Source organism: Hyalella azteca, unplaced genomic scaffold, assembly GCF_000764305.2.
Source record: "Hyalella azteca isolate HAZT.00-mixed unplaced genomic scaffold, Hazt_2.0.2 contig12239, whole genome shotgun sequence".
NCBI lineage: Eukaryota > Metazoa > Arthropoda > Malacostraca > Amphipoda > Hyalellidae > Hyalella > Hyalella azteca.
The window spans coordinates 20,859-46,501 of record NW_025942202.1 but is presented as its reverse complement, the minus strand read 5'-3'; the positions used below and the strand labels follow the sequence as shown (position 1 = coordinate 46,501).

At 38.2% G+C, this 25,643-nt stretch overlaps 1 protein-coding gene across 2 annotated transcripts; it reads right to left on the bottom strand.

The window, feature by feature from the left end:
* Window positions 1-243: 243 nt before the first annotated feature.
* On the bottom strand, window positions 244-12,728 carry LOC108667670. 2 transcript variants are annotated; one of them, XM_018154714.2, is made up of 5 exons: window positions 11,653-12,728; window positions 5,253-5,330; window positions 3,830-3,981; window positions 3,157-3,505; window positions 244-2,690 (listed from the first exon to the last, which is right to left on the bottom strand). In XM_018154714.2, the coding sequence occupies exons 2-5, from the start codon at window positions 5,328-5,330 to the stop codon at window positions 1,206-1,208; spliced, it is 2,064 nt and encodes a 687-aa protein (XP_018010203.1). In that variant the 5' UTR covers window positions 11,653-12,728; the 3' UTR covers window positions 244-1,205. The 2 variants fall into 2 exon arrangements, with proteins under 2 accessions (XP_018010203.1, XP_018010204.1); XM_018154715.2 differs by having other exon boundaries at window positions 3,157-3,502; window positions 11,653-12,727.
* Between the last annotated feature and the right edge of the window lie 12,915 nt (window positions 12,729-25,643).

Here is a 25,643-nt window from a genome sequence, read left to right as displayed (position 1 = left end):
TTGAATTATATTAAATATATGACTGCCTTTCTACCTCATATATATCATAAATTTAGGAATTACCCATATGAGATAAATAAACTTTTATTTGGTAAATCGTTGGAACTCTAACACTTTCTCGTTGAAACATTTTCCTATCATTCGTGTAATTTGACTTAAAATTATTTAGGTCAAAAAATTACCGAATACACATGGATATAACATGATTTTTCCATTGATAAATTGGAAATTTTATTTGTCACAATTAAACCAATTTGTCCCGTTCAATTAGATTTGCGTCTAATCATATTATATAATCCAGCCAACTGAAGTTCTCCTTATGCTGTATGTAGATCGCAGTTTACTGATTAATTCTGAATTGCATAGTCGTTTGAATTATTTACGTGCTATAAAATAGTGGTAAGTATGTAAAGTGCTTGTATATTTCAATCAATAAAATTTCACGCGATGTCACTTAAATTTCTTGGATGGAGATAAATAAAAACTCCACGGTTTAATATCCGCTGATTTCAGTACCATCATCATTTGCTCTTGTATCTTTGCTCAGGTTAAATACTCTTCAATCTTGTCTAATTAAAATTATTGCATCACTTTTTCATTAGGTTCTGACGACTATTTCGAGATTACTAAATGTCTGTAAGTTGAGAGCTTCAAAATTTTCAAAATTCTTATAGAATCAAAAGACATTAACGGATGTGGAGTTGTTAGTGCGAGCTTAAATCCTTTAGAATATGCATGATAGCATCACTGTCATGTGGATCTTGCTTACGTCTGATCTTACAGAAATGAATAGCGTATTGTTGGACAAAATATCAACGTTCCTGTTATGAAGGTATACTAAAAGCATTTTTCTTCTGTTTTATTTTGTCAATAAACAATTAAAATTCAATTGATTAAACAACAGTCTCTATAAGTAAGATATTTTCCTTAAACGTACTGAGCAGAATACGAAAGAATAGCCCGTACGAAACATAGGCGACATACGAAAATTCTTCTAATTTACTACATGAAGAACTAGAAACAATACAAATTTAATATTTATTGCAATAAATCCCCATACTGATTCCGCCAAGTGATTTATCTTAAGAATATGCTCTAGAATTTAAATTGCACTTAATTATTATGGCACACTGTATTGCAATGTCAATTTGGATTGCTGTACCAAAAGGCACAAGTTTACACTAAAAGCATAACCGCCACTATGGTTAAGTGATGAGGCCATCACCTGCAGTCTCGAGCTTCATTATTTTCAAGGGCACTTCAAACTTGGCATCCGGGAGCCTCGTTGCGCACTCAATGCTCGTCTTGAGATCCACGATCTCAGAAGTGCCTTTCACGAGAATCTCTCTCTTCGCACGTTCATCCAAAGGCTCCTCGTCTGCGTCGTCATCTTCGTCTATTTTTCCTCGCGTTTCATCTTTATCGTCCTCTCTCTCACCAATCCCTCGATGGAAGTCATCCTTTATCCCTTGATGCCTCTCTTCCTCGTGTGGCTGGTAAGTGATGTCGCGCTTTGCCATTTTTCGCTTCCGACGAACCGTGAGATCGATGGGCTGTTCCCCCGACGACGTAGATGTGGTAGAAACGCTCGTTGCAGAAGACAACACCGACGTCGTGACGTGCTGTGGTAAACTCATTGCCAAAGTAACCGCTGTTGGGGAAAGGCCTCCTAGTGAGGCCATAGGCCCACAACTGCTTTCTCTTTGAACTTGAAGAATTGCATCTAAAATACGCTTCTTGTTGCTCGAATCTCCCTTAATTGCATCATGCAAAGGATTCGGTAGCAAAGAATTTCTCATTTCGGATGGCATGAATACGGGATTTTTGAAAGGGTCTAAAGAAAGATGAGTGCTTGACACTGGCGGCGAATTGTATGGGGGGTAAAATTTTGCTAACGATGGGAAGGGAAGAATTGATGGCCATACAGGAGGGTAGGATGGAAACGGGAAAATATTATTATTTAAAGGCGTGTACAGAATATCATCTCTCGGAGGACGGTGAGGAAACAATCCAGGAATACCATGGAAACTATTAATGACCGAGCCTTCTCTTGAGACTGGAATATTTGCTGATATTTTGCTGGTGGATTTCAAGAAAGACAACCTTTCCTCTTCTGTCATGGGAGTTCCCGAGTCTTCAGATAATCTGGAATTTTTTTGAGACTTTGGTGTATGACAAACTGGAGACCGATTGTCCGACGATCTTTCAGACGTTCCGTCAGAAACAACCTTATGAACTGAATCTATTTCGTTGGCAATAATCTCTCTTTTGATTTGAGAGCAGGTAGTGGAGCATTCTGTGTTTTGACCAACACTAACGCTCAATAAATCTTTCGACGAATGAGGTGACGTAGACTTAAGAGGCAAACACTCACTAAAGACAGGAGTGTCCTGAAGCCTTCGATCCCAATCATATCCATTGCCAGAATTAATTCTATTCTCAGACTCCGAGGATGCACGACGTACGCGTTCGAACTTCACTTCTATGCGTCGCACGGGATCACACTCAGGCGTAGGCCTCATCATGGACTGGACCGCATTTGTGTCCAGGAGCCGAGGAGGTTGTAAGTTGTGCGACCTTCGGATCGCTTCAAAAAGTTGCTCCCGATACGTAGCCTCAAGTTCACTGTCCGGCATACCTACTCCTCTTCTTATAGCGTTCAGGGTCTCTTCTTTAATGCGGCGTTCAACCTATTGGATAATTTGTACAGATCAAACACCCTGATTGCATTGAATTGTTTTCATGAGCTGACCGTAAATCATACAATGTAACTCAAGTCAGCACGAGTGAAAAACAATCTATTCGCCCATCCTGGTTCTTTACTAATTCGATCGTTTCAAAAGTCGTCAAGATAACTTAATACGACTTTTGAGGTCAAAAATCATTATATTTCTTCAAAGCGAGGAAATTCTTCTTCTCTCTATAAGTTCATAAACAAAACGTCTTCAGCCACGCAGTATCTAACTTTCAGATAAGCTGTACACAGCACTCTTCGGTGTAATTCATTTAATAAATAAAGTATATATTCATCAAAATTTGTATATGCTTGCTTTTTTACAATTAACTTAACAATCGACGTATAGTCACAGACTATGCAACCGACTACCCATCATTAATAATTGAATGTTTCATTTAACTCGAGTTAATTCTACTCACCGCGCCCATTTGCCCTACACCGAAGCTGTGCGGGCTCCGCTGCTCCGACATCGCTGCTGCTGAGGTCACAAGCTCCTCGCTAACGGGAGTCCTTATACACACGCCGGACCCTGAGGAAGTGATGGGGATCCTAGCAGTGGGAGAGATGCTGTGATCTGCAGGAGTGAGGGGCGCCTCCATGCGAAGAGCGTCCCTCAGTTGAGTGTTTACGAAGGGCAAGGAACCGTCCTGCAGGGTAGGCGTCACAGGACTGCGGAAGGAGGTGAACTGGCCTGCAGAACTCGAGTACCCACACTGTTCTTGTAGCAGACAGTGGATCTTGAACCAGTTTGATCGCCGGCCATATCTGCTAACAGCCATTGATATAAACGGTCATTAATAAAAATATTGCAACACTTGTACTTGCATCAATGTTTACACATTCATTTTCTAAATTAATACAAATTGAATAGGCAATAAATAAAAAATTTTAAAGGGTCTTCATCTCATGCGCGGCTGATGTTGAAAAGTATTATGCACTTCCTCGCTGATTCGTTTATTCATTCGCGCTAATTCATTTATTTGGGATACTAAAAACTGGGGTACGTAAAAGAACAACATTAGAAGTACTTATAGACAGTCATCTCCTTAAATAATTTATCTTAAATATGCGAAAGTTTGTGTATGAAATTACCTCGATCCAGTCTTGGACATGCCGACAACCAAGCATTTCCTCAAACGGCACGCCTTGCATGACGTTCTGTTTTGTTTGTTTATTACGCATTGTCCTCCGTTCTTGCATTCGTGTATTTGCGATAAATTGTTGTATGTCCTCCCGAAGAAACTCTGAAATAAAAAAAAAGAAGACTTGCAATACAATTTTTTTCCTGTTGAACAAAAACCAAAAGAATAGATTACGCGAAAACTGTATAAATTATCATGTTCCGAGCAAGGGACGAAAGTTTTGCTGAAAATCATTTAAAACGCTTTAACAGTGGTACACCCTAGCATGGTAAAAACCTCGCGCTTCATAATTTTTTTATCATGGCTGTTTTTTTCTTAATTCAACTCATTTTAAATTAACAATTCTATCAAATGAATGACATTTAATTCCCAGTGGTCACAATATTAAAACAAACTTTCAAGTAGGATATTAAAATTTGCTGAAATGGCTAAGCATGAGCAGCCGTGGAATACAAATAGGCTTGCCACCCTCCATTTGTAAGTGAGCCGTTTGCGAGCAAGCCAAAGTAGACAAGATGAAGTCATATCCTGCAGCAGCCAAGCGAAGTCAACATAATGTCCCTCTAAATTAAGCCATAAAACTTGCCCTTTTCTCGAGCTCTGGCTACGTGAATGTAAGAATCAGAATTTATAGTATCCTGAGTTTAATGGAAGAGAGACCCTGAGAGCGACGTTCCCATGTGTCTGTTATTCTTGTCATTTCGTATATGAAGCTCGGTAAATCAGATTGCTCTCGTGGCCATTGTAATCCCGACAGTGTTTGCAATCAAGTTAGAAGCTCAAAGGTTCTTCAGCCGCGAAGAACCTGCGAGGTGGCTCATTCCAGCTCAAAGGAAATCTTACCTTTGACTCTGGCAAAGCTCAGGACAGCTTGTCTCCCTGCTTTATGACTCAGTTAGCGCATTGTGCTCATCGGTCCCTTTTGCCTACAGAATTATTTCCTTTGGTCCAGTGCAACCATTGGGCTCTAATGCCATGGCAATCTCAAGAAACAGGATGTTGCTTGGGTCGATGACACAGCTCCTCCTTACCTAAATATTATTGCTCACTACAGTTCTCCAGCTAAACTAAGCTATTTAGGTAAACGTTTTTTCATTGTTTGGTTCGCATTAGATGCAATGTTTGGTGCCAAAAAAAACACATTTGATTTCAAAATTGTAGTTTGCCGCACCCACGTTCTTAAATTGTCGTTAAAAATCTGCATAAATACCCTCACCATCAATCTTCTCAAAATATCCCTCACAGTAACATACCTCAAGTCCCTCCCATCCTTCACTCCTTGCATGCACCCTTTACCGCAACTTACCTAACATCCCTCACTTCCTACACCCCTTAACGTAACATACCTCATATTCCTCACTCCGTACACATACCTTACATCCCTCGCACGTGAAGGCCCCAAAGTGGAAGCCAGCTGCTGGCTCCGCGCACACTTTACACAGCTGGTTCATCTGCACGACAGAATAGCACACGTGGCAGTTACTCTTAGGTTGGAGAAACAGTTGCAAAAAAATAACTTTAGGAAAATTTCATCCTTTTTGGTCAATAGAAGTTCTTTTCTTGTTCAGTCTCTTTTATTGAATAACATTGCGGTCTAAGTTAAAACGACAAATGCATTTAATGAAAAATGTCTGTAATGAATGCTCCGACCTAATTCTTCGATATGATTCTCGCAGACCCAGCGAACTATAACATTGATGGCCCAGAGCCCTCACTTGACTAGCTTCATTCAAGAACAACCCAAGTTATTCTTTCCAATTACACAACTAAAAATATCCTTCCTTTGCATACGAAGATGAATTCCCTGCACTGCAAGCTCATCTACATATAACTCCATATTCACCTTTGACATGTATTGAATTAAATCGGCTTACGTGACACAGAGTTTACCATGGGGTTTTGTACGGAGCGTCGTATATATGGAGATAATGCCACAACTTTTGTGGTGAAATGAACGGGCAGAGAGCGAGCAGCGGATCAGACTTAGATCCCTGGCATCGAGTTTGCATGGCATTTTGTGGCAGGGAACTACAAATAATATCCAAATTCTAAATGATACTAAACTTTCTATTTCCACTCATTTTATTTCATAAAATTTTTTCTTATCAATGTAATGGAATTTGATTTTTTTTAGTTTAGATATCAGTCAATCCGAGTTGTTTCTTTACTTATCTATTTAGGTTCTCCGAAACGGCTCAGTCTTTTAAAGAATTCAGATCTCTGAGTTTTATGGTAGCATGTTGAGTGTAATCGCAATTTTTCACATGTACGCTTCACGTAATCTTTCTGTTTAGACCTTCAGTCATGGGACCGAAGTTTACATGCAGATAAATTGTCATTCGTAGTTCAAACCTCTTTAGTGGCGAAATACTTCGGTGAGTTTAGTGCTGCAACTTATTAGTCTTTCATTATTGATTCTGATATGATATTCTTTTGGTTAACTTGGATTTAATTTGGCTTATATTTGTTTATCTTGTGTATTCGATAGCTAATATTTCTGATGTCATTCATACAGAAACTATGTTTTCAAGATTACCCAAATAAAACTCCTTGAAACCTGAGTGTCGAAATTTCGCCTAAGCCACTAGCCTGACTAGGGCTTAACATTGAGTTTTAGAAGGCAGTGAATCAGGCTTTCTAAAGTTGATTTCACGCAAAATAAGTTTCTGCGAATGTTATCAGTTCTTTAGATACATATGCTTCGAAAAAAATATCCTGAAAACAGCTTTAATCACGTGCAAAGAAATTCCTTTGTAAACGTAAAGTTGATAGTTCCTTCTATCAATGTTAACACTCGAAATTGTTATTATTAATGTGAGTGACGGATTTAATTGTAATGTCACCATATTATTAATGACAATAAAGGTAATAATAGTTAATGATGCTAATAAAAATGATGTATTATTTATCATTATTATTATTATTTTATTATCATTATTAGTATTATTATTATTATTATTATTATTATTATTATTATTTTCATAATAACCATTAATATCATCATTACAATCACAATTATTATTGAGAGAACAGCAGTAGCAGGCACCCTGGATAACCTGTCCCCCGCCCTGTACGCTGCTAATGCATGTTGGCCCGCGGTGCCGACACCGTGTCACGCAAGGAGTGGTCCGTACATGGCGGAGGCAGCGCCGTATTATGCGACAGGATATGCCGCCCCATGCTCTGTTTACTTGACACTTTTTAGGGCTTCTGTTGACTTGCCAGGTATGGAACTGAATTCCCATTCTTATTTCTCGTGCTCCAGAGATCGTTAAGGACCATGCCAGACGCAAATCATAATAGCAACAATTTTAATTTCTAATTCTTTATGGTCCTTGTTTAAATGCTCGTGGAATGATTGAATGAGATGAACTTCTGATCTTAGACCAAACGTCTTTTGACTCATTATTGTTCATTGCTTTAATTTTTTTAAACATAAATTTTTCTGATAATTCTCTTGGGTAAGTGAAAGGTATTCTAAGCTTCAGTTAATATTGATAGTAACAATGGAACATTTCAATGTCTTTAACTACATTTCTATTTCTTCCACGACTTCCGTGCATCAGAGTCAATAATTATCCCTGCTTGTTATGGCCTCTAAATTATTATGTTATTGTCTTCAGAGGAATTCGAAACTCTTGTTCGAAGTAAATATCTTCAGATTCCATAAACAAGTAGTCAATCAAAGCTATATTAAGATAAATTTAAATATCTTTGTCAGTTGAGATGCTGCTTTTGATAATTATGATTTGTTATAATCAATTCTTCATAGTTGAGGTTCATTATTTAAACTCCTAAAACTTGAAAAGTAATAGCGATCAGTTATTTCGATTCAAGTTAATCTCTGCATTTTGGAGTTTTCAGCCCAATATTTTATATTATTTGTTAAACAAAGCAAACATATTTCCACCCTACTTGTATAATTTTTCACACCGCACAAACTTTGAAAATAATTTTTGGAAGAAAATTTATGAGTATTAAGCTCAAATAATTCAAAATTTCTTTATTTATAAAAAGAGCCAGTGCTATACCTACGTCATTTCTTGGCCTTGTTGCAGGATTATTTCATAGACCATCAAACTTTAATCAATTTTTTTTCTGACGATCAGCTATACTATATTCATACAAAAAACACAGTGATTTTTGAAATCCGTTGATATACAATAGCTTATATGAATCATCATTTCCGTATTTACTACAAAAATCAAACTCAAGTGTAGAATTCAGGATTACAGTTCTTTAGCATTTCACCACCTCTCGCTGAGGTGTTGAAACTCTGCGGTCTCGGGCGACGAGCTCGAGGGAACTCGATCAACATCGGTGGTAACAAAATAAGTTGATTAGCGGCAGCTCGACAAATGGCCTCGCAGTGTTTGATGTTCCAGTTGGCATACGGAGGAGGAAACCTCTCTATTTTCAAGGATGTCCTACTGGCATTCATGCTTTGCTTCTTGCCCAACTTGGAATTCAAATAAAGTACGAATACCTAGCGTAAGGTACTGTTTAGGTCAAACTTGAGTTAACATTTTTTTAAGTGGATAGAAGAATTTTGATTGCATGCATACCTCATTCAGCCAAAAAGTCAGTCGTGTATCTATCTATACGTGCTAGATTTGTTACAATTATTTTGATTTTGTACGTTTCTCTAATCAAACGCGAAATTTTAAAAGTCTCACTCCCTCAAATTTTCAGTTTAAAAAATTCATGACTGATTGAAAAGCTACCTAACTCTTATGCGATTCTTGTCAAAAATTGTGCGTTACATTAATACAAATCTTTACCCATGGAAGTTCTACTGACTATCTTTTTGTGGCTAAAAATGATTAATATATTCTTATGTAGATTATTATCTAATGTGCATTGCAGTCACTGGGTCAGATTAGTGGCGAATTTGATTGTAATGGTCGCCATCAAGGACCTTCAGCCGCCGTATTTAATGACTGATCACTTTTTTTTATTAACAAAAATGGCGGCCATCTTCACTTCTAGATATTCATAAGTTGAAAATAAAATGCTGCATCTCAGTGTTCCGTCATCTACTAACATTCAACGAGACGATGCTGATCGTTTCTTTAAGGCACAATAAATGCTAGTTTTCTTGCTCAGGATACGAAGAGGAATCTACTCGTTTTGTCGCTCACTATAAATTAAATTCTCTATGAAACACCAGTGCAAGTTAGTTTTCAACTTCCAGTATTTCCTGCCAATTATTTTAATAATACTGAATCACAATAATATTGCAAAACGTTTTTTAGTTCCATGATCATTTTTTATTAGTGTAAAAGGCTTCATTAATACATGAATCTTCTTGTTTCAGTACCTGCCATCTTTCTTCTGACGAATTTTTGAACCATTTTTTTAGCTTGCTCGACGAAAAGAGCCTTCTTTGTCATCGCTCAGGCACACTTGACTGTCTCACATTATTCAATTGCACACGCCAGTGGCTCAGCTTCTCTTTGCCGAGATATTCAAAGCAGTCGAGCTTGATATTGCTTTTGATCGAGCCACCGAATATCCCACTTGGCCTTTACAGTGAGGGAACAGGAACATAAGTTCTTTTCAGGCCACCGAACCAACATTGCACTTCAGAGGTCTCCTCCGTCGCCCGAAGCTCTTGAAACTTTTCGCAGTCTCACTGGTGAAGACGTGTTGCATGCTGCGCTGTATGCACCGCCAGCTTGGTCTTATTGCCATCATGATTCAGTAAATATTATTGTAAATGACTCATCTATAAAATGAGCTACTGTCATCATTCGCGAGTGAGTTGTGGACAGAAAGCATACATTGATACAACACCACAAACAAAAATGAAGTTCCTTCGACTACCAATCTTTTATGAGACGAGAATGACAAAAAAATGTTTTTCTATATAATTTGATTTTTCAAACCCATCCATACCACCGATTTTGATTGTCAGCGAATGTACCAAATGTAATCGAGAATAATGAAACTAGACCGAATTTTTTCATAATAATTTTTTTCATTTTACTTAAAAGGTTAATCACACATTCTTTGAAACTTCTCAGTTTACGAAAGATTCAGCAAAATCTCATTTCATTAGAAACCGCGTACAATTATTTAACCTTCTGATAAAAATCTAAGCAAGATTCCTTCCCACTGACAACGGTAGAAGCTATGATGATTATTCGCGTTCAATGATGTCGGCCATTATCGAAATTGCAAGTCATTCCAGATCTTCCATTACTATGCGTTTCTGGAATTATGACTGAGAGTTCACCGTTTGCTTTCGGTTGGATTAATTGATTGTTTCAATTTAATGATGATGAATATAAATGATGAGGTTGTTAGGCTAGAAAACGATCAACACCCAGCTCACCGACTTGACCATTTGAAGATTGGTTGAGAGTAGAATCTTCATATATTTTAGTGTTTCATTTTTTAACGTAAAATATAGTTCCCAAAATCAATCAATAATCAAAATTTTTGCATAAATTTTCCAAACCTCAATTTCTATCAAGATGTTGAATGATATTTTGCTGAAGAATAAAAATAAATCCCGGATTTGAAACTGATCCTACGTAGGAACAGTTTTAAAAAATTTCGTTGAGGCTTCTTTTTCAAGAAAGATAAAATCTTACAGTAGATTTAACTCCATCTGTTGCGTGGATGTTGTTCAAATTATGGTTAGTTCAGGAAAAAATGTAACTTTAGATTTTCTCGCTGCTCTCATCCTCTACATAAACAAGCACAGAAAAGATCCAGAGAGAATACGAAGCCTCTAGCCAAAGCGTCTCAAGGCAAGCATTTGTGCTACTGTGAACTTTATTTTATTTTTTAAGTACAATAGCTCAAGATCCTCTGTTTTTGCTCGTGGATTTCACCGTTTTTTCACGCTATGACCTGAGTTGTGTGTGACTTGATTCCCTAGCAAAGGCTTCATATGCTGAAGCAAGGACAGAAGTTTTGACGGGTATTCACGTCGAGGAACGTTTTGAAATTTTACGTGGTTAAAAAAATTACTGCTTTGCTTTCGGCAACTAATTTTCGTTTATGTAAATTTCCTGATCAAAGATCTAATTTCGGCCAGAATTTTGAGATCCTGTGTGATATTTACGACAATTGTGGTGAAAATAATATAGACTTCAGCTTCGATTTTATGCCTAGTGCAACTAATTTACTTCTTACATAGCTAACTAGGCGCATTAATGACATAGTTCAGGCTAACAAATTATAGCTTTTTCAATACTGTCGTCGGATAATAAAAATTACAAATATAAGTCAGTTAAGTAATACTTTTTCAGGCTCAACTGAAATATGGGGAGATTTTGCTTCTATTAAACTAATTGGAACTCATAAAATCAGCGTAAAATTCACGATAATTAATACAATAATCAATCAATACATAATAATGTACTCTGTGTATTGGCAGAACAGAACCACCTCAGAACCACCTCAACTGCTTCCAGCAGTTACATATTGTAATTGTAAAACAAATCCAGCAATTACGTCATGGAACATAGAATTGAAAACATAACCTCTTTTGTCCATGATAAATTGACTTATTTTTTATATATTACAGAAAAATTAATGACGATTGAAATAAGACTTTGCTTGCCAGGAGCCCGAATCTCTGGATCATTTAGAATCACGGTTGATCATTAATCGATCAGGCTATTAAATCGGGGTACCAAAGTCGCTAATCAAACTCGAACTATTACAATTAAGGCCAACACGATTTCATATATCATATGTTTGATATAGATGATATGTATGATGAAAATTCCTACAATTTCGTACACAGGTTCAACTCACCTTGTCTCCTTGACTTGATCCACGCAAACGTTTTAGCCGTCATTCACTGCAACGTAGCAGACGAGAGGGCTGGGTGAGCGCTTATTAACTACGCAATAAAATACTCCACATAATTTATCAAAATCTAGCATTCGTTGAAAAGTCAAGAAACTGTGACTTTTATTTCAATGTCTGGGCACGAAAAACGTGATAATTTTAATTTGGTCAATATCTGTAAAGTTAAACGATGGCTCTGAGATTGAAGACTGACAAAAAACCGAACTGTTTTAGTTTCTTCTAACGCTGATGTCGGATTGTACAGTAAATCATTCAAACCTAATTTATCCGAAATTAATCACGTAGGCGACTAATTAATCACATAAGTGATTAATTAATTACGTAAGGGAGTAATTACTAATCACGTAAATGATTAATCATTCAGTAACTTTACCCGATTCTTAGTCTCATAAAGGACTTTTCAAACTAGATTAATGGCAAGCTCACTGATCAATTCCGGTTTGATTTTGGATAGATATGATCTATAACTCGTTCAATTACAAATCTTATGAAATTCAATTCAAAAACAAAACAAAAAATTCAAATCAAAACCTTCTATCTTTCACATGAAAAGCAAATAAAAAACCATGGCCACGTGTGCAGTGTTTGCGTGAGTGTCATGACAGGTGAAGCTAAATCATTTGGACATCCAAGAGATTAAAATCTCGTGGACGAGAATTCCGTGAGAGTTTCGGTAAAGTCCGAGCGAAGTCTTATCGCGGCATCCACCACTCCACGGGAACGCTTATCACAATTGCAGTCGAGCGCGGCCCGAAATATCAGGATAAATCTTCCGAGGGACTACACGGTTATATCTTATTTCTTTCGTTGGATTAGATTTCACTAATTATACCGCGTTGGTTTATCATAAAAAATAGTTCAAATATCACGAGTAAAGGTATTTTCGCGCGTTACGCGGAAGTCACTACACGGTCACAGAATTAGCTTTGGCAATCCCATTACTTTGCTCACGAATGAAAAGTTTCATGGGTCTCTATAAAACGGGTCACTTTGAAAAAAAACTGCACTCCGTGTGTCCTCCACGTATAAGGACTTCAAAACATGCGCTCACTGGCACATAGATTTTCTTGCAGCACTCTACGTGCGGCTGAGCACGAACTGCCGGCTCGCTTTAGGATGCAGCGCGAGTGCGACGCTCCGGAGGTAGTGTTGGGTTCGCAGGAAGGACAGATCCCCCGCAAGGGCCTGAGTGCCACTGACACGAGGTTTACCCACACGACGATGAGTGTGGGTGGGAGGGAGAAGGAAGCAAGGATCAGGTACCATCTACAGTCCTCCCACGGAACCCTCTGCCTCCTCCTCCTCCTGCCGACAATCTGACCCTTGGCCCCAAAAAAACGCCTTCCGAGCCTTGCTGAGCTGTCCAGCAGCTCTATAGGCTCCTCCTTCCTGCATAATTCCACTACTTACTTGCTAAACTCCCTTTTGAAAATAATCGTGCTGCTAATAGGTAAGGCAGTTGAACAGATAAATTACATTTATCATTCATTTCCCTTCACTTCCTGTCTTACTTCCTCGCTTTCTACCACTGCTACCGATAACCCTTTATTAGGTTGTATTCGCGGTAATGTTTATATGTCTGAACTTATTGTTTAGTCATAATCCGTTTCGTGAATTAACCTTTCAACTTGATTAGTTTTGGATCAGTTACCCTTGATCATGATCATGCATCCGTTATGACCTCAATGGCTAAAGGATTGTGGCCTGAATAGAAAGCGCCGACCAACAGATCACAACTACTGCTCAAAATTTCAAGTCAAGATTTTTCTTTCAAGGAAGTAATATACTTTTCAGAATAGCGCGACTGTTACCATTTGAGGCAGAGACAGAATTTTTTATTTTAATTCATGACTTTTTGTGATTTTTGTTATTTAAATTCCTGCTTTCAATCGGAGAATAACTGGTTTTCTCATCTTGAAACAAATCTTTAACCTTGAAGCAGTAACTTGAATAATATAGATTTATTAAAGATATCCATCAGTAAAATTTATATTTTCTTGGCAAAATTCTGTTCTTTTAAGGAAATATATAGGGAAAAATTATTCATATGCAGCACGAGCAGTCCGCGTGATCACAAAAATGAATAATATCTCATTAAATATTGAACTATTTACTGTAATTTCAATAAATTCCTATTCAGTCTAAAGCTCCGGAGAAATGGGCTTTATTTCTTTGATATATTATTGGAACAAATACACGCAAAGAGTTTTATAAATGATGAATATTTAATTATAGTCTCCGTAGATTGCTGGTTTTTATGAATTTTTTTATGATAATATTTTTATTGCGAAATAAAAATGGTAGCAACAAATGCTACAAAATCTGAAGGCGTTTCATATGAATTCAAATTTCAAAAGATCTTCATAAAAAAATTTCAATGTTAAAATTTTTTAATGACGTTCATTAGCACACAATAAGAAACAAAACTTAACGCGTGAAGTTCCAATTTAGCTTGAGAGCGTTGAGGAATGGAACAATTTCCAATGAATCAAAAAGACCAGCAAAATATATGCACAAGATTGTCCTCATGTCCACTGAAGACCAGTTACAGAGCCTACCTCTAAGCGTGCTGCACCAATAGCAGCAGCTGGAGCGGCCGCTATATCCTCCAGCCTAAGCGGCATCACGCGAATTCCTGCTGTCCCGTCTTCGCCCTGGGGCGGCAACAGCCACGTTGGGCCAGTCAGTCTCGGGCAGATGGCACTGCAAAGGTCACTTGTGTGCACATGAGTTGAATCTGCTAACCTACCTACCCATCGTACCTAACTACCTATGTACATACCTACCTACTTACCACCACAGCAATCCTCATGCATGGTCAACCTAGCCGCGACGAAGAGAAAATTTTAGAATCTGCTAACCTACCTACCCATCGTACCTAACTACCTATGTACATACCTACCTACCTACCACCACAGCTATCATCATGCATGGTCAATCTAGCCGCGATTTACGGAAAAATTTAGAAACGCTGGAAAACTACCAACCTACCTACCATAGCTATTCTCCTACATGTTTTACCTAGCCGCGATGCAGAAAAAAATTAGAAACGGGGAAAAACGACCTACCTACCATGGTTGAACTATTAGTTCAGCCATGTACTTATCACAGCTGTCGTGAATGGTCCGCCCAAACCTTGATGCACGAAAAAATGTCTAGGGATGAAAATTAGGGAAATATCTTGTATATTGATAACACGTCGCCAACAACAATGGCCGTCAATCAACCACATAATTAGATACAATGTTCTTATAAATGACATTCAACAAATTATCATGTATCTCTATAACAATGATAAATGACATTCAGCAAATTATGATTACAATTACAAATGACATATTATGCATTCGAGATTGTTTGCAGAGGGACTTTCTGGCTCGAAATTTTTGTGTTGTATAATATTTACGTGTATTATGTACTTATGTCCAACAAAACTTCATTGCTCAATGCTTCTCCTAACTTGAAAATTAATGTTGTTACATTCAAAACATTGTTAATATATTATTGTTACTTGCTAAAACTGCCTTCTGATCTACCAACATCATCTCAAGAATTGTTCGACTCCTTGAAAATTGTAATGCATTCTTTGCTCATTAATCGCCGCATATAAACATGAATATTTATTTATGTATAAATGATACGTCAGGATATTATAACTTTTTCTCGAATTTCAACTGATTGAAAAAATTGAAGTTAAAAATGGCACTTCGAATTTTGCTGTAACCATGCAACTCTTTCATACGTGTCGTAAAATTTCTGTTGTAGCGCCCACATATACATTGTATTCCGTACTATAGTTTCTACTAGTAAGTTACTTCGCTGTAGAACTAATGACCATCATTAGAATTGACTCGGCTCTTGTACGTTCAAGTCCTAGTACTACTGTTCTCCTTCTAAATATTCTACTAGATAGTTTCTATTGAATTTTGGTACAAATGAAAATTAAAGAAAAATGAAACCGTTGAAACCTTTATTAAAGTGGTTCCGCACAAAGAAGAGGTTCGCAGAACGAAGCTTTGAGGAAACGATAAGCTCGATGTTATATTCTCTGTAGTAGAATACGTATAAGTATAGGTTTGAACTTTAGAAGTCGAGAACACATTATTGAATTTCAAATGAATGAGTCACTATTTCAGGTTGAACGTCTCTCTCTCTCTCTCCAATTCTTACCATATTGCCGGTGGCAACAGAACGTAACAATTAAGGATGAGCGGCAGCTTAAATAAACAGAAGCGGCAGGGCTGATGCCCAGTATGACAGTAGAGTTGGTTGGGTGGATTCTTCTCTGAACGAGATGGATATACAGTTTAAGCCTAATAACAACGAATTCAAGTTATAACGCTATGGATTTCAATATGATCAAATAAAATCAGAATAATAACACATCAAGATAATCAAAATAATTAACCTATTTGTTTCCGTTGAGGAATCCTAGACAAGAGTTCTCATGTAGAGAACTATGCATAAGAAAGGAATCAGTGAAAACAGTAATAGGAGTGTTCATTCGCTCGTACTTAGAGGGAGTTCAGCGCATGCAAGCATGCAAGTTAATTCACAGGACATAAGGCAAGTGACAAAAATCGGTTAAATTCCGAAGCTCCAAGGAGCCAATAACCCTACGGGTTTCAACCACTGACATGAAGCCAGCACAGTAAGATCTTAAACGAGCGAACACAGAAGTGCTAACATGCATTTAAATGGAACAAAACAAAATGAAAACACACGCGCACAAACACAAATTAAGGTATAGAAAAGAACACGAGTAGTAGTACGGTTTGAGCAGGAGGTCTGCATCACACAGGGAAGGTTCAAGTAATAATAAATACGATCGAGCTAATAAGCGCCGACTTCGCCTCCTAACACGAGACAAACGATAAGCGTATATAAACAATAATGACGTAATTAGATAACAAATTTTAAAATTTCTTTCTGTGCAAGTTCTTCACATATGAATATATGCCCATAATGTTACCGTTTTTCCTGTTTTATATATAGTAGTGTTATTTTATTCCAGGATTTTGCGTTCTTGTTGAATAAATCACTTACTGAGTCAACTCATCTTTCGCTAACGAGAATACGAACCTTGTGTAGCATTGCGTTGCATTATGTATATTAATACCGAATATCGCCTTAAAAATCAATGTACAGAAATCTTGCCCAGAATGGCTCATAATTTGTGCGGACGATGAATATCTAGAAATTAATACTGACCACGGTGAGGAAGCCATTACAACATTAGACATTAAATTTGTTGTATTCCTATAATTAGGAATCAATTAATTAATTCTTCGCTTCCACTCATAGATGTCAGACAATTAACAATTTGCTCATTAATTCCTCGCTCATGCTAGCTACGAACGACGTCTGTATACCGCATGTTCCAATTAAGTAGCATAGTGGTAAGTCATTCATGTAGCTTATGTTCCAAATACAATATATGTACAGCTTGAAAAGATATCATTACTTGTAATGTAAAAGATTATTTTGATAGGCTCTAATTATCGAAGGTAACGCCAAGCTGCGATGTTCGGTTAAATCGCCAATACAGAAAATTTGTTCGACGTTTTAACTGCCTTCCATTGATTATAACCCTGCAAAAAACTGTTTATTACGGTCTTTATTGTTTCCATGAAGATCAAGTGAATTTTTAATTGCGCGCCGTGACCGAAAAGATGGTCTAAATGGCCCTCAGGAGGCTCGGGTGAGGGAAGACCTCATCTCACGCTATGACCGCATGATCCACGACATTAGTCAGCCGTAGCGCCTTCCTCCTACAGTCAGGAGTCCACCTATTAGTCAGCATGAGTGCCTGATGTGCTCCTCATGCAGGGTATCCTACCTATCTAGCTGATGCAGGAGGTGTTTCCAAGTATGTGCTGCACACGCCTCCTCCCACCCCCTTGCTCTCCAGTCACGTTCTCGCGGTGTCTCCTGAATTCCCACACCCACCTTTATATTTTAATAGCCCCTTCTTTAGCTTCGGACGGTCGAGGCTATCGAAAGCATGCCGAATGATTACTGCAGCAGCACGCTCATCAAAACATGACGACGAGGCACGTACGAAGCACCACCACAGCCAAGGCTCGTTCGTCGAGAAAACAATCGTGACGACCGCCTTATCGAAGTGGGAGTTTCTTCTGTGGTAAGTATGCACTTGACGAATGCGCCTCACAAATGCGCCATGCTGTTGATGTCATGTCCGAGTACACGTCGCATACCTCTAACGTCCTGAAATTCAAGTACTGAACCCAGCTACATGCAGATTTAAATGAGTTTAGTAAATAGCGAGTTAAAACTTTCCTTAGGACGCTTGGCACGGAGATTTGAACGGCTGTCAATTCCGAATGGCTCATCACTCGTGGTTTCTTTTAAGATTAAGCTGAGATTGATTGCAATATCGTCAGTGTTCTTCAGTTTATAAAAGTTTGTAGGAGTGCAAATTCGATGGGAAAACATCAACTCGGACGCTGGTTTTTTCTTCTTGAGAAATCTCACTCAATGACTCACATAATGATCATTCAACGATATTTTCCACATTAAAAGAATCTCCTGGTGCGATCAGTGAAATTTTTTTTAAATCCAGGCAAACGATATATTAAAAAATTTTTTCACACTTCGCCTGAGCAAACGATTGCAGTTTTCTGCTTTGCCGACCCCCTCGGCAATACAGTAAACTGTATTGCAGTGTGCCCTCGAATGTGAATGCAAGTTTGAAATTTCAAAATCAATATTTTAACTAATTACAACAGCTATTTGAAATTCAATTATCGAACGCAGAAGAAAGGTGTGCAATATTATTTTCCCTGTTTTAACAGCGGAACTTAGTTCACTACTTGGAATTTAAGAAAAATGAAGGGTTTTATTATGCTTCCTCCCAAGCACTTCTCATCCGCTAGCAGTCACTAGACTAATTTCATCGGAGGCTAAATAACCAGCGCAAATATCATCTTGAAGGAAAACACATAATGAGATTTTTCAAAATTATGCAATGAAGGCCATTCTAATTCTTCGGTTATATACAGGAGTACCTTGACAACATTCTCTTGATTAGTATTTAATTTTTGTTGGAAATAAATATTGTATCAACTACAAACTTTTGCTATTAAAACCTTATTTTTGAGCGCGTCCGTGCAGAGAAAACTCTTTGCAAATGAAACTTAACTTTCTAAGCGTTTTTTTATAAATTGCTTATGGCATCAACTGCAATTCAAGTATTTAAAGCTCCTGAATGATGTACAGTATGTGATTACATTTAAACTGAGAAATAAATTGATAAGAGAGTTGCAACTTTTCGAATATTTGTAGACAAAATTATGCCCAGTGCGGACTTTTTTGTTTCATTATGATAATTACGCAATGAACTGTTATATATTTTACTTAAAATAAAAACTTTATTTACTGTAGCTACCAGGACCCAAGCGCTGAACATTCACCCAACATGATGCTGAGATGTTCTGTTTTATTCAAGACGAAGCATTTCTCGGAATATAATCGTCTCACGCTTGGAAGCCCGGCGCGTTAAAAAGGACTTGGTTTGAAAAAATTCTTTGCATTTCCGGTATTATATTCCGCAAACTGGGATCAATTATAGGCCATAAAGATTAATAATTCCAAGTGCTTGGTCATTGAGCACAATACGATATCTCGTTTCCATGAGTTTTCATTCGTAAAAATGTTGACGGATTCTGTTTAACAATGCGTTATTTAGAGAGGCGAGAGAAGGCGGTCTGAGCGAGAATAATCAACAGCGATCTGAAGCAAGCCGGTGTACGGAGCACGACTTACAACTTGCTAATCCTGGCCTTACAATTGGGCAGTGACTTGCTGGCGCACACCAACAACGACGCGCCGAAAGTTTTGACGCAAGTCCAGATTCTCGGAGCAAAAATATCTCTATATTCATAAAGACGGTCACGGAGAAACGGCAGGATTGTGTTCCAGCGACTCGGAGGCCTTGATGTGAGCCTCACGTAAGCCTCAGCAGAACATAAGAAGAGCAGAACGAACTGTTACCAGAACTCTCGGGTGCAAGGCCGTCCGTTGCAACGAGTTTCTCACGCATTTCTTTCTCATAAAATCCTCGGCTTATTCCAGAAATGATGTTAAGCTCGCTCTGATCTGCAACAAATGCAAATATCTTTCCGCCTCTTGTGTCACGCACAGGTTTAAAATGCATCCAAACAATTCGTTCCGTCGTGCATGGCCTCGCTTTATAACTGAGAGGAAAAATGACACATGTTTTCGTCTGCTAAAAGAACATGATACACAAAATCAACATAATTATGAATATGTCTGCAACACTCAGTTGGTAAATCTCGATGACTGCTAAGAATAAACACAAAACTTGCAAATATTGAGGTGTTCATACGTGAACTAAAAATCATCAATTCAAACCTGCCACATTTACACTAGCGCAGAATGTTCAAGTCCTTTTATTTTTATCACCATAACATAACATTAACCATGATACCGTGTGCCTCTGAAGGAAATTTTGCGCGAAACGATTCTTTTCTTTTTTGTGTTGATATGGCTGAACATCTTAAATTAACCTCTTGGTTATGGCGAGTGGAAAATAATAAAAACCATAGAGATAAATTACTACAGAAGACCTGCGGAGGCCGCCCGACTCTTGGGTGGAGCGAGCGTGCAAATGTCACGAGTCTCCCATCCACGGCCGATGATTGGGCGCTGGTCTCGTAAAACCTTCCTCTTCGATAACGCCTGTACTGCAGGTATTAATGCGCCCAAGCTTATGTTAAAGAAAACTCTGGGCTCGCTGTTACTTGTCACAGATGCAAGTGAGAAATGGCTAGGGGACGAAGAATGATGTTGATCATTGATCGCTAATTTCGCAGAGGGTTTTCATTGATACATTTAAAATACATCACACGACTATATTCGAAGCCATCTGTCACGTTTCGTGCTGCTTAAGTTACAACTGAGGTATGTCAAGAGAATAGAGCTGTCATCCTTGCTTAAAGCTGAACAAATCAATTAATTAGTAGTACAACTGCAATGAACCATTAAGGATGAGCGATTGCTGTGTAACTGTCCTCGCTCCACGTAGCGACCACCGTCAGAAAAGGGCACAGAAATTCTCTCGTGTCGCACATTTCGTGTCTCAAGAAACGGGCTACACTTCCTTAGCCGCTTTTGGTCGTCCAGATTGTGGCTGGCATGGCTGACACAGCAGAGACATCGACATCTCCGAGCTTGCTTCATCCATCAAACGCAGGAATGCTAAGCTCAAAAGCTACTTCAGATCTAGCATAGATGCCATCGAACTAACAGACCCTGCTGTGCACACCTCACATATGAGGGCGAAGAGAACGCATGGACAAATTGTGGATTTTCTGATGACTCTAGCAAGTTGCATAAGTTATTCATGCTGCTATTCAGACTTTTTATTGGAATTTATCTACGATGTGCTTGAAGCCTTCGACCCTGATTTTTTTACATGAACGAGTTCTTGAGCTTATTGACTTCTTGAGGTACGGTAAATAATTTGAGCTCATTATAATGGCGACTATTAGTTAAAATCAAGGTTCAGGCGACCAGACGAGGCTCCGGATGTCAAGACGTTGCTCCCGGATCGAACTCACGGAACGTCACTTCTCTTCATGTCTTCTGAACGGCTCAGCAGCAGAACTTCTCAATAGTCTTGTGTTTAAAATTCACAGAAAAATTTGTCGAAACAAAATTAGAATCCGCTTTTATCTGTCAGTGGTATAAAATAGGTCATGACCTATCACGCCAAATATATCGCAGTTACATTCCATTTAACTTCATATACCTTCAAGAACTTCATGAAGGTTCTTAAGGAAAAAATTCGTCAATGATGAATTTAATATTGCGCTATTGGGAATAAGAGAATTGTGATGGTTAGCATTATCTTGGCAATTGTTGTCCTACTTTCATTCAGGCAGACAAAACGAATGCTTTACTCGTATTAATAAAATTGCTCGGTTTTTTATGTAATAATCGAAATCCATTTTTACGATACATTTCTGGATGAGAAATGAGTTACTAATCTTCATTGAAATAAAATAGCAGTTCAGCACAAAATTTCTCAGAAAATTTAAATATTTATCTTGAGGCACATAAAGTTTAGTGAATATGTATTTTGATGGTGTTTGCAAACTTGTACTTTGAATTAAGAAACGTTGTGTTGTTACGTAGGATGTTTTACATCCTACTTAAATCATTTCCCGTCGGTTGGAAGTTGCGGATGTTGCTTTTTAGCGTATTTTCTCATTTTTGGAAAAAATATAACTCAGTACTCACTGCCGTGAGTGACAGAGAGCGCATTTTCTCGTCAAGGAAAACTTGAGGTCACGGACGGACAGACAGACGGACTGACAGACAGACAGACAGACGGACATGGCGCACACAATAGTGCATTTTTTCCATAAATGAGAAAATGCGCTAAAAATGCCCTATTGTGTTCGCCATGTCTGTCCGTCCGTCTATCTGTCCGTCCGTGACTTCACGTTTTCGTCGACGAGAAAATGCGCTCTCTGTCGCTCACTGCAGTGAGTACTGAGTTATATTTTTTAAGCATTTGGGGCTCAGCCTTAAGAAACGTGGTACGAGTTCTTTTACTCATATTTGGTGGTAGTTTCGCACCTGTCGTCCCGGGTGACTAACTATAAGTAGAGCATTGGTATAGGTATTTGTATTGAACACAACGCCGTTCAATACAAGTGAATGCATTAGTCACATATGGTCCGGTGTATAAAGATGCAAAAAATTGAAAGTAATTCGCATGCAATGAATGAATGATAACTCTTGTCCATATCTAACTACTGAAAAATTAAAATTTATAAAATTAACATTATATGTAGACCAGGCTGCCTATATGAAATCGAAGGAAGCTGCAAGAAGCTCATATCTTTCTTAAGTTAATATCCAAACGATAGTGAACTTCAGCAAGGCACGTGTTAAATTCAAAAATATTAGAATTCATAATCGAACTTTGATGACATAATGTACAATAAAATTGAAGAGTATAAATGTTTTGCGTTGCATTTCAGAAGTGGGATCTGCCTTATTTGAACTATTTCAACTAAGCCATTGTTATGCATGTCATATAAAATTTTGTAAGGAATTGAGAAAGGGATTAATGGGTATATGAACCAGCCACTGAAAATTTCTGCAGATGATGGGAAGATCGGACTTGGGCAATGCCATAGACCAGAATAGACCAGAATCCTTGGGCAATGCCTATTCTATGATCTGGTCTATGATTGAATCATAGAATAGACCAGAATAGAATTGTCGGCGTTGAAGAAATAGGCCCATGGCCTGTTCCGATTCTTGATTTTTTCGTGACTTGATTCCCCAGGGATCCGGCCTTTGGAACCCGATCTTTCCATAGCTGACGATTGATTGAGATAGCTGCTGGACTTATTGCCTGGTCCGTAATTTGCTAGGCATTTTAAGACTGAACATATGCTCCTGCATAGCCTCGTCTAGTCTGTTTTTGAAGATTTTCATACTCGGAGCGTTAACGATGCTATCAGGGAGGCTGTTCCACATGTCGGTGACTCGAAGCGAGATCATCATAACATCTAAAATTACACAACAAGCAAAATAACTTGAAAGGGGATCGCTAAAAACATCAAAAATGCACGGAAATAATAATCAATACTATAAAGAGCCAAATTCAACAGCGACACGGGAGAGTGTGTGAGCGAAGATAGGATATCACAGGGTACGGACTGCTGAATTGTTTAAAAGTGAGATGCAATGAGTTCTTAACGGTTAAATCCTGGGAAAATATTATTTTTGCGTATAAGAAATTCGTTAAATTTCCTTATGTGGACTCTTCATCTTTTAAACACTATATTTCCACGAAAATTGTAATAGCAATAAGTAGATCAAGTTCTCTCAAACTGGACCAGAGGGACTCCTAGTTGGCATTCTAAACCCTTACGTTTCCTTCTCTGACTCATGGCATTACTGCTATTTGAAGTAGATATCCAGTTTTTATTTTTTCATCCAAAAATCTTTTGGGCTTTGTATGTATCACGTGTTGAATGAGTGTTTGAATCTAGTTCCTTCGAGTTCATACATTACTTCCTACGCTTCAATCGTCACCTAAATATTGTTCACCTTGACCACTAGCACATAACTCAACACAATTTACTTTACTGTTCATTCAGTTATTTTCAATTTAATTAACAAATAATTGTCCACTTATCGCATTACTTTCATACTACGCAAAAATTTACTTTACCTAGCCGTTTCTTATCCTGTGAATTGTCCGATGTCGTTCAGAAATTATGTACAGGAGTAAAACAGAAATGGATTAACTGCAAAAAGTAGATTAGTGTTTTGCGTTGGACATTTGAGAATCACCTCACACAGCGATCTAATCCGATCAGCGATCTAAATCAGCGCTCACACATCTGATTTTTGGGCATCACATCACGCAGCGAGCTGAATTATTATTAATTGTATTATAAAGACCTACGCCACTGCCGCGTTGTTAGAATGTGCGTCTTAAAATTATCTACGGTGAAATCCTTGGGAGTAATGGGGACACGTATATTTTGAGCCATACAAATGGAAATTCGAACTTGGTACAAATTATAACAATCTTAGTTAGATAAGCTTCTCAAAAGCTTAGATGCTGAGAGATGGTTGGCGTGGCTGTGACCCGTATCCCTATCTATGCCTATAGAACTCCATTGCCTTTTGGTCAGAACGACGATAGTTTTTCGTATATCATTGCACATCATTTGCAATGGATGCTATAATGGAGTGATGCTCGATGACTGCATAGTGGTGAAAGAAAATTTCATGTTGAATAGGACCTAAATATCACTATAAGCATATCAAATCGCAAGATGATTGAGTAAATATACTGCAACGACTGATCTGACGTTCAAACGGGTCCTTAGATGCAGAATCAATTAGGTTACAGCCGGTCGCACTCGTTCGCAGCATCCGGAGTTTGGTAGCTTAACCCTCTACCGCCGTATATCACTCTCCGGGAAGATAACTTTCAACCTAAATTATACGTAAACTATTCAGGGTAGCAACCTGAAGACGTTTGTACGAAACAGAGAACATTTTAGAGTTGTACGTGGCAGCAGCCATCAGTGCAAGTCATTTTGCGCTCTACAACGTATTACTTTTTTGGGAAATAGGCTTATGACAATATTGCTCCCGTTACTCATGTCAGGCGGTATAGGGTTTAACTCGCCGAATCTGAAAAAAATACTACTATTATTTAGTCGGAGTTTACATTAGCGAGAAGCAGCTATTATTTATGAATTAATGAGCAAGCCTTATGAAGTAAGATAAAGGATTATGAAGTCTTTGCCATCGCCGTCTCCATGGCTACCTTGTATAAATGTGAAAGTTTACTCATGATTTATAAAGGACTCACAGAATTAGATGACGAAAGGAGGTTTAAAATATGAAGCATGTTTAAACTGGGACAACTTCAATGCAACACTCAATCTCGATTCGTTTCACCGGCATGTGGAACTGGCTTCTGGGCAACAACATAAGCAGGTTGCGTGCAGAGCACAATGAATTACTTCGCCTCCACACTGTTGACTGTCCACAACTATTCGAGAAGGAAGTACAGGTGAAAAACTAAAATTTTGGAAGAAAAAAGTTATGCTGATGATCAAATATATGACAGTAAACAGCAAGCCTCGACTGACTCTGCGGTACTGCAAGTGGAAGATCGGAAGTCTATTTCATAAAAAGCAACTAGCCAACTACAGTATTATCGTGAATTTTCCTATCCTACCACTACGGTTGTCATGGCTCAACATCGCTTTACAGTTAACGGTTGAGAGTCGAGATGACCAGCATATTGTGGGAGCGCAGCCGTGGGTAACAAAATTGACTCGTAAACAGGCCCTGGTGCTCCGGCCTGTATGCGCTCCGGCCTGTGACTGAACGGCGCTGTTGTG

Coding starts and splice junctions, on each gene's coding strand:
- LOC108667670 (XM_018154714.2), bottom strand. CDS start 5,330: ATGAACCAGCTGTGTAAAGTGTGCGCGGAGCCAGCAGCTGGCTTCCAC. Junction 3,506..3,829: donor ATGTCCAAGACTGGATCGAG/GTAATTTCATAC, acceptor AATGGCTGTTAG/CAGATATGGCCGGCGATCAA. Junction 2,691..3,156: donor GTGTAGGGCAAATGGGCGCG/GTGAGTAGAATT, acceptor ATTATCCAATAG/GTTGAACGCCGCATTAAAGA.